This window comes from Marmota monax, unplaced genomic scaffold, assembly GCF_021218885.2.
Source record: "Marmota monax isolate L192 unplaced genomic scaffold, Marmota_monax_Labrador192_F-V1.1 WCK01_AAM20220418_F8-fsc00063, whole genome shotgun sequence".
NCBI lineage: Eukaryota > Metazoa > Chordata > Mammalia > Rodentia > Sciuridae > Marmota > Marmota monax.
This window is the reverse complement of record NW_026693726.1, coordinates 10,155,524-10,165,581: the sequence shown is the minus strand read 5'-3', so window position 1 is coordinate 10,165,581 and position 10,058 is coordinate 10,155,524. Positions and strand designations below refer to the sequence as shown.

The following is a 10,058-nucleotide window of genomic DNA, read 5'->3' as shown; positions in this document are numbered from 1 at the left end:
GGGCACTTGGGGTATTTCCTTGTGCCCTAGTCAAAGTCAGCAGTGTTGTTTGATTACAGCTGGTTTTGATAATCAAATCTAAATTAATTCCTCCATCAGAACAAATAGAGAATTAGAACAAAAGAGAGAAGACCCATTTATTTTTATGGAGATGAAGGAAAAAGTGGCACCAGCTGTCTAATAACTATAATCAACTACTCTTGGTCCCAAGAAATAATTTTCTAACAGTGTATTGCTTAAGGTTTTTGTTGTTATTGTTGTTTTTTGTTTTATTAAGAACATGTAATTGAATAGGAGTAGACAAAGATTAGGATGAAATGCTATCTTACCTTAATTTTCCCACTTAATCTAAATAGCCAACTAAAATGAATGACATAATCTATCTGAACTTGATGGATATATCAATAGAAAAAGTCATACTAGAGTAGGCAAAATTGTTTTCTTTTTAAGCAGGCAACACATATTTATAAAGATAAATGGAAAGAACACAGATATGAGTGAACAATTTTTATTGAAACCCTCAAAGATTAAAGAGGACCAAATGGTGAGTTTGGGTACCATAACAGAAAATCTCACCTAACTGTACCATCATTCACAGGAATGAACAAACCCAAACACGACAAAATTCAAATTCTCAATTGCTACAAGTGAATGTAAATGAACTAATCATTTTATCATAACCTTCCTTTAATCATACGAAAAAGGGAATTTACATGGCATAACAAAAGATATGCAAAACTTAATGAAAACACAATTCTCTTAAATCTCTCAAACTTAATTTTAAAGGATGCAGAATGCACTTGATTAAATGACTTAAGCTGATTCTTTTTTTTTTTTTTTATTGCAAACTGTTTTAACATCAGCTTAACCCCCATGCATTGTACTCAAAAAATAACACAGCTTTTGGATTAGAAAGATCACTTAAGTTAAAATGAGGAATTAAGTACTAAAATTTAAAAAAAGGCTGGGTTTCTTTTGAAAGGAATCTTCAAGTACCAATATGTATAGATAAAGAATACTAATTTTGGTTACATTTTCCCCCTTACTGTTAAGTATACAAACTATAATACCTTTCGAAAGAAAATACCCACATAAGATAACTTTAAAAAGAAACATTCAAACCAGACCTCAGAAAAACATTAAGAGAGAAATTTACTGGGACAATAATGTCTTCATTCATGATTATTCAAACATTTGATTAGGTATTTCCTCTTGTAGAGCCCACATTCTCTTTTTTGGTCCCTACAGTGAAGAAACATTCATTTGGTTGCATTCAATACAACCTGTAATAATTTCATTTAGAGAAAAAACATCTTGTAATACACTGACCTGGCAGACCAAGAGAAAGAGAAAGTCAGTATGTTGGGGAAAACTTAAATGAGAAAACCACAAAATTACCAATTGATACTTTTTTTTTTCCCAAAGGAATGCTGCACCCATTTCACTTAATATTAGAAATCCACGTTAAAGGCACTGGGATGTACTCCTCACCATGCATAGACTCTAAGCAACACTTGACAATGTCTGAGTCTATTGCAATCAGCCTACATGCTGGGTGTTTCCATGACATTTCCTAATAGAAACCTAATATAAATTAAACAAGTTTGAATCCATTTATAATGTAACTAGTTTTATAAAAATATCCAGAGTTGCTAATAAAGCACCAATAAAAAGAGAACCTCAGGGGGAGGACTCAGATCCTTCCAACAAGGTCACCCTTTTACAGTTTTCTCCAATAGAACCTCCAGAAATGATAACAATCATCTTTGGCAAGCCTTACCTATACAATATTAGAGACATAGAACATTGCTGTGGTGACTATACCCAAATGCCAATTTTTATTGTAAATAGTTAAGAGACGTGTTACAAGATTTCATGGCTTAGTCTCAAAAAGGTAAAATAGGTGCAATTTTCCTTTAAGAAAATCTTTATTTTTAAATATACCATTAACATTTTGATGTTCCCTTCAGTAAACATTGATATAACTATACTGGGACTACCCAAGAACTGTGAAGTAGCTACAGTTTTCTACAAATACTGTATTTGAGTGAAAAAAAAAATACAGTATTTGTACATTTTAAGAAAACATTGTACAAAAAAATATTATATAAATGAAAACCTCAAAGATATATGTCACTAGGCTTTTGAGTTGAAGTGACCAAAGATCATAGTAAATGAAAACATTTCTAAACATGATGTAAACATAAATGGAGTAATGCAAAACATCAAGGTATTCAAATCTACTGTATTGCTATTTTCACCCTTAACATATAATTCTACATAGCTTTCTCCTTTTGGAACAATAATATAAGGGGCAGGACATTATTTTCATAACCTTATGCCATCAAATCAGTTAATACAGATGCTTGACACATTCAATTATACAAAATCAATTTGTTTCAAGATACAAAATTAATGTTGATATGTAATTAATGAAAAAAATAAGATGTTAAAAAGATAACTATAAGAATACCCAGATATATGCTGTATTCCCACTTATATAGATCTGATCAATAAAACATCAACACATTCACTTAGATACTGATTTAATTCATGGATCAAGGCCATATTCTCAAAGTATTTTAAGGATGCCAGGACACTGCAAAAGCTGGAGAAAAGAGTTGAGGAACAATATATGCTTGCTAAACAAGAACTATGTTTATTTAGCTAGTGAATATCTAGAATAATAAATTTTTACTTCATGATAGCAATCAGGCTCGCAAACACCCAGAAATAGGAATTAAGGATTTTAAACGTAGTTATAAAGGTCATAAAAAGTCTGATTAGACTGAGGTACATTTACTCAAAATTTTGAGATTCATTAAGTGGTAGCAAACAAAATAATTCCTCAGACAAATGCACATTTCTCAGTATACATATAATTGAGGGAAGGAGGGGAAAAGAATGTGCATTAACTGGTGAAATCCACCAAGCTGCATATCAATATTCTGTTACACCAAACAGTTTGAAGACAAGGGAAATGTTCTAATATAATTTCAGATTATGTTTCATTTGGCTAAAATAGAGCTTAAGGTTGCTTTGCCATATTAAAAGTTTACTACAATAATTTTTCACATAAACATTTAGACTTGAACTCCAGGACTAAATATGGCATGATTATTTTGCTTTTAATCTGTTGAAATAGCTAAAAATTGACAATTTAAAAACTACAACAAAGAAAAAGTTGAAGCAGTGTGACTCTTACATCATTGAACCACTTCTAATGGTTAACTGTTAGTATTTAACAAATTCAAAGAGTTAATGAATCCTTGCATTCATTCAGTCTTCTGTGCCTTAGCTAGGATGCATAATTACAAAAGACAGCAGATACTGGTAAAAGCTTCAGGACAGAAAGTGCTTGACGAAGTTACAGTTCTCAAGTGTGTTTGGTGTGAGTATAAGGGCAGATGCGCTGATGAAAACCATTACAAGAAGAGTCAATTTTGTGTTAAAGTGTTCAAAGATGTCACCTTAAGCAGAAAAAAAGCTTTAATAACGTCTTCTTTGACTTATTAGGCATTTCCAAAGTCTACATCATTAGTGTTGTAATTTTAATAGGACATCTCCATATGGTTATTGTTTGTTTCTATTTCTCTCCTGAAAGGAAAACAAAAAGAGTTACAACAAAATATTTTCATCATTTAAACTACATGCACATATAATATAAGTCATCTCCATACGAAGTTCTTCAAATACTAATTCAAATAATCATAGAAGCATGGTTACCACAAAACATTTTAAATTAGAAAGTCCAAATAGAGACCTATTTCAGGGCAGTTTAAGTACTCTACATAGTTTAAGTACTCTACACAGTCCTACTGTCCCACAGGATTTGTTTAAGAAGAACATAGTGTAATAATGTGTTTTGAGTACAATGAATTTTTGATACTGAGATGTAGCATCTGGAAAGCAATTTAGCTCAGGTAGACTGGAAAAAAGGTAGAACTATATTAAAAGTGCATTACATTAAGATTTCAGTACTAATTTAGAAATAACTTTAATTCCAAAATTTCTTCCATTCTTATTCTCAGTATATTATACCTTTTCACATGAAGAAGTGTTACATTCCATTGATTGCTGACTTATGACAACTGAGATATATAACAATTCCTTCTTTAAAAAATACTTAACTGAATAATGTTTTCATGTTCACAATTAATCAAATATTTTTTTATTAATTCTAGACAAATCACCTGGAGGGCTTGTACAAACACTAAGAGTTAGGTCCCACAGGTAGGAGGAGGAACCGGTGAATTTGCATTTCTAACAAGTTCACAGGTAAGCCTGGACTGCTGGCCCTTATCAGGATAATAGCACTTTGAAAACCACCAGTGTTTTAACAAATTTTAAGATTCTCTCATTTTATTTTTTCTACTCCCATCTTATTTTTGCATAAGTAATACACACTCAATAGTAAATTCTACTGTCTTTCCAAGTGGCCATCCAAAAAAAACCCTGTATTTTAAATTCCAAAGATTAAAAAAAAAAAAAAGCTTTAAGTTCTTTGATACTTTCTTTTTCATCTGAATATATCACTGCAACTTGAAAAGCAGTATTTCATGGAGAAAGTTAATAAAATGTCCTACTACATGGCAACTAAAAATGCAATTATCTCATAGATTCCTACATATCAGTGAAATACACTGAAATGAAAGAATAAAACAATATTGGAAACAGAGCTAGCTAGAGCAGTCATGTTTCTAAAGGATACACAAAAACAAAAACTCAACAATATTAACTGGGAAGTATAACAAAGAGCTGGAGCCTAATTTTACAAAGGCCTTAAAATTCTTTTACAAGCCTGATGAAACAGAAAGTTTAGTGTTCAAGTGAAGAAAACAAAAAGGCTTATGAGACATTTTTGAAACATGTCCTATAATCAGCTCATATATATATATATGAATAAATTAAGATAACAGCATACTGCTTATGTACTGTCCCATAAAATGATGAATCAAAACTAGGAAAAAAAGAAAAAAGGGGTCTGAGGTTGTGGCTCAGTGGTAGAGAGCTTGCCTGGGATGTGTGAGGCACCTAGGTTTCAAATCTCAGCATCACAGATAAATAAATGATTAAAGTAAAGGTCCATCAACATATAAAAAAGAAAAAAAGGAATTCTACTTAAGGATAAATTGGACAAAGAAGTTTAACATGGGGGACATGAATGATCAGTTTTAACAATGAGAACCATGTGCTATTTAAGTGGAAGCTAGAAACAATGTTTCAATTTGAACTATAATCAACTATGCATTTTTACAGAATCACTAAAATACATAGATTACATATGTATTATAATGCATCTATCTATCTATATATACATACAATGCATAACCTGAAACTGCACAAATAAAAGACATAAAGAAAAAAAAAGGAAAAAAGTTCCTCATTAATTAGAGGTTTAAAAGATCTAGATTAAGAGGGGAAAAGTAAACATTTTTATATATTTATGAGCAAAAAAATGTAAACTCATCAATTAAAGTAAAAAAATATCAATTCAGAATTTCTCGAAATCCCATTACACATTATTTACAATAAACCCAAAACACAAGGATACAAAAAAAGTTTAAAATCAATACAGACATATGATAACATATACCAAATTAAGACAACCATATCAATATCAGACAAAAGCCATTTTTAGAAATAAAAGTGATCACTACATACTGAATAAAAAACAGTTTCTGATAAACTATTAAAATTGTCAGAATTATAAAGAGAAGCAAACAAATTCATGATAGGAGAATTTAACACATTTCTCTTAGTAATAGATAAAGCTGACAAGGAAGTAAAAAGTTTAACCCAAAGAATACAGAAAACTGGCACAAATAATTACAAAGTACACATTCTATCCAGGTACACAATGTATCATAAGAAGTGACTACATGCTAGGCCAGAAAACAAATTTCAATAAATGTCAGAGTCAGTTTCATAGTGTACCCATTTTCTGACATAAATTTTAGGAGCAAAAACAACAACAAAAATAACTTTGACACATTTGGAAATTTTGAAACACTTTTAAAAGTCATTTGAAAAAGTCATAATGGAAAATCAGAAAAATTTTATAGCAGTACGACAATAAAAATGTATGGGTCCTCCAAAAGACACTAGAAATTTACATGTGTAGAATTTTAACAAAAAAGCTAAAAAGCGATGAGCTCATCATCCACCTCAAGAAAGTAAAGAAAAAAAAAATGAAAGAAAATATGATAACAGCAGAATATAATAAAATAGAAAAAAAATAAATAGAACAAAAACTTAAAGTTGGTGCTTTGGCAGGTAACTCACAATAGAAAAATCTCTAAAACACTGATTTTTAAAAAAATCATAATAGTACAAATATAAAAATACTATTAATGTTAATATGCCAATAAATTTAACAGGATAAGGCAAACTGAACAACTTCAAAAGAGATAGAGCTAGTGACAAGTGCTTGGACTCATGATACATTTTGAAAGCCAAGACAACCATCACTTACTGATGGATTAGATAAGGGGTAATAAACAGTAGTATCAAGAATGAGTCCAGGATTTTTAGACTAACCATCTCTAAAAGAAAAATGGTACATATTCTCTTAAAAAAGAAAAAAAAAGGAGATTGGGGCAGGCAAAAAATAGGAATTATATTAATGTTTATGAGACAATAAATGAAGATGTCAAATATGTAATTAGATGTGTCTTGAGATAACAATGGTTTAGAATGGGAATACAAATTTGGAAGTCATCAGGACATAGTAAACATCCATCAAGAGAATTAGTTCTCCAGAAGTTTATGGTCCATTTCTTTCTAACAAACAAATCCTACCAGTATACTACCAAGAAGTAGGAATGTACCTTAAACTATTAATATTAAATATTCTAATAATTCTAATATAGTCCATGTGCCTAGAACTATCAGTTACAAATCATTAGAAATGATGAGCTATCAGTGATATTATCAACTTCAAATGTAACTAAAAAGGCATTCTAGGATACAAACTATCAAGTGATTCACAGAATTCAATCTTTCTTATATTCTCAGAATATGTATTTTTAAATTATTTTAATGTTTTAATTAGTTACACATGACAGTTGAATGCACTTTGATACATCATATATAATGAAGTATAATTTCTCATTCTTCTGGTTGTACATGATGTAAAATCACACCAAGTCATATAGTTATATATGTACATAGGGTACTAATATCTAATTACAGAATTTAATTTTTTTCTTTAAATAATAAAAATGATTAACAGAAAAATCCTTCCCTTCCAACCCTCCCCACCCCAACCTTTTTCCATCAATAGCACACTATACCTCAACAACTCATACTGTGAGATTTTAAGGCTATTAAGTCTGAAGAAAAGACTGGGTAGTACAGGGTTTCTTCTCCAACCCAATACACTGGAGATCAACAAAGATCCTAGGACCAAGACCAGAAAATGGCCCATGGAATTGAACCCAAGAAGTTGTTGTCAACTCATATTTTTCTGATAGTCCCTACGCTTCAAACCAGGAAAGAGTCAGAAAATAAAGATTTTCTTCAATGTCCTAAGAGGGAACACCAGCTCGTCTTTAAATAACTTTTCTTCTACTCATCTGAAGGTTTATCATTATTAGCAATACTTCAGTAACTAGACCAGAGGCCACAAATGAGTCACAAGGGAAAAGTAACCATGTATCTAAGAAGCCATGGCATCTAGAAAAATAAAAATGAAGGTAAGCACTGAGAACATAGTACAATAGAATTACTGAAAGAACAGTGAACACATGCAAAAACAGTATAAGAAGCAAACGTTTGAGATCCAAATGCAATAAACACAAAAATACATTTGTATCTTAGAAACCTAGTTTTCAAATTTAAAAACTCAGTAGATAAATTAAAGGGGCAAATGAAAAGAGCGACAATTAGACAACAAACTTCACTAATTCTTTGATAATTCGATTTTCCTAATTTTAAGTATGAGTTCCTAGTAGACTTGCTTCCAGAAACAGAATACAAAAGGGGGAATCAGAACATTTCTAAGGCAGAAACCCACTGGACATCCATCACCTTAAACAAGTAATCGATGTTAATACTACCAGTAATGAGCACATACATCATTTCTGTGGGATTCTTCCTCAAATACATAATGTCATCTAATCATGAGAAAACACCAAGCAAACAGAAAGTTTTCTGGAAATCTGAAATCCACCTATTTAGTAAACTTTTTTTTTTTTTGGCGGGGGGTGGGGGGTCGCTGGGGATTTACCCCACTGCTCTGTAGTCTTGAAAGATATAAGAAACAAAGAAAGTCAGAAAACTGTTAACAGATTGGAGACAACTGAGGAAACACGGCAACTCAATGAAATACACTGGTGTCCAGGCCATATCTTGAGAAATAGAAAAGGTCACTAGCAGGAAAATGGGGAATTTGGGAAAAGTCTGTAATTTATTTAACAGTATTAACCAGTTAATTTCTTTGTTCAAATAAATACTCCATGATTATATGCATGTTAATACTACGGAAAAGTGAATAAGTATATATAGAAACTTCCTATATTACCTTTGCAAATGCTGTAAGTCTTAATATTTGAAAATAAAATAAAAAATGATCACTAAAGAAAAGTACAATTTGCATGCAACTCTCAAACACCATTGCAGAAATATGAAAAAAAAAAACCAAATATTTTATAGGGTATTGCTATTTTAATGGCTGCCCTTGCACAGGAAATCAAAATTATTGTTTGAGGGTGAAAGTGTCTCTTAAATTCCACACCCAAATAAAACCTAATGTCTGTGTCAGGCTATGTTTTTCAATTAAATAAAGGAAAAAGCCAGTGTGTATATTTCAAGAAAACCATTTACAGATGAAACAGCATTTAAATTAAAACATCTAACAGATTCAATTCTTCAGGAAAATTAATAACTTAGAATGAAATCTGCATAGGAGGCTGACAGGACTGGAAAAATTCATGCCAAAGAATACAATAAGGGCAGTAAGTAATGGATAAAAATCCCAGCTGCTCAAAAGCCCCACATTGTGTTCAGAGCCTTTTAAAGTACTTTAATGCTGAGGTAAGTTTCGGACTTGCTCTATCCCAAAAAACATGACAACTCCTTTTGCATTAAGAACGCAAAAGACAAAGAGTACAAAGGAAACAGACCAATTCTGCACTTGAAATTCACAATCATGTAGTCATCAGGGGAAAGAACAATGATTATGATTTGGGGCTAGAGGTCATTTTCAGAAATCAACTTTTCAAATGTTTTACATTTACATTTACATTGTAATAAAGCTCTACATTATTACTGTCCATTACTACTGCAGAGTTGGACTAATAAAACATAAACATTTATGGTGACAACCAACTCAGTGGAAATTAATGAAAAAATAATAGTCATGATCATTACTGGAAACTTTAAAAGGTTCCAGTGCCCATATTTGTATTTATAAAATAAGGAATATTTTCAGGTTTGAGAAAAGAATTGATACAGAATGCTAACAAATTATTCATTTGTGCCAACCAAAGATCAAATAAATTAAAAGTATATTACAAAAATGGAATTAAGAAGTTTAAATAGAAAAAAATGGTGATAAACATTAAATGTTATTTTAGGTGGCTCAATGAGACCAAGAACACAGCTATAAGTGTTAGGAATAAATTCATGTTTTATAATTTAGTTTAATAAAATAATACAACTCATCTTATTTTGAGAGTTTTTACTTAATTGCATGAAGAAAAAAATATATAAATATATGAAAAGACTCAACCTACAGATGACATGATTGTTAGGTAGAAAACTCTAAGGATGTTCTATTAGAAATATAAGAACTAATAAATGAATTCAGCAAATCACTGGATACAAGGACATTTAAAAAACAGTTAAAAAGAGGATTCTGTATAATTATAATTATGTGGTGTACCTGAATTACCAGCACATAATTAAGAAAATAAAAACTGAAGCTGGATATGGTGGCACACATTTAAAAAATACAAAATACTTAGCAATAAATTTAACAAAAGACACTGAAAATTACAAAATTCTCTAACCCGAACTATTCATTTATCTCTCCAAGCTGACTGACTTCTACAAAA

At 30.8% G+C, this 10,058-nt stretch overlaps 1 protein-coding gene across 4 annotated transcripts in view; it reads right to left on the bottom strand.

Annotated features, from left to right (window-relative positions):
* Positions 1-494: 494 nt before the first annotated feature.
* The window catches only part of Ythdf3 (YTH N6-methyladenosine RNA binding protein F3), a 36,190-nt gene continuing 26,626 nt past the window's right edge, over positions 495-10,058 (bottom strand). For all 4 annotated transcript variants that reach the window (XM_046460496.2, XM_046460497.2, XM_058584435.1 and 1 more), the window contains one exon: positions 495-3,597. In XM_046460496.2, coding sequence (XP_046316452.1) covers positions 3,574-3,597 — 24 coding nt within the window. In that variant the 3' untranslated portion in view covers positions 495-3,573. The remainder of the gene's footprint in view (positions 3,598-10,058) is intronic.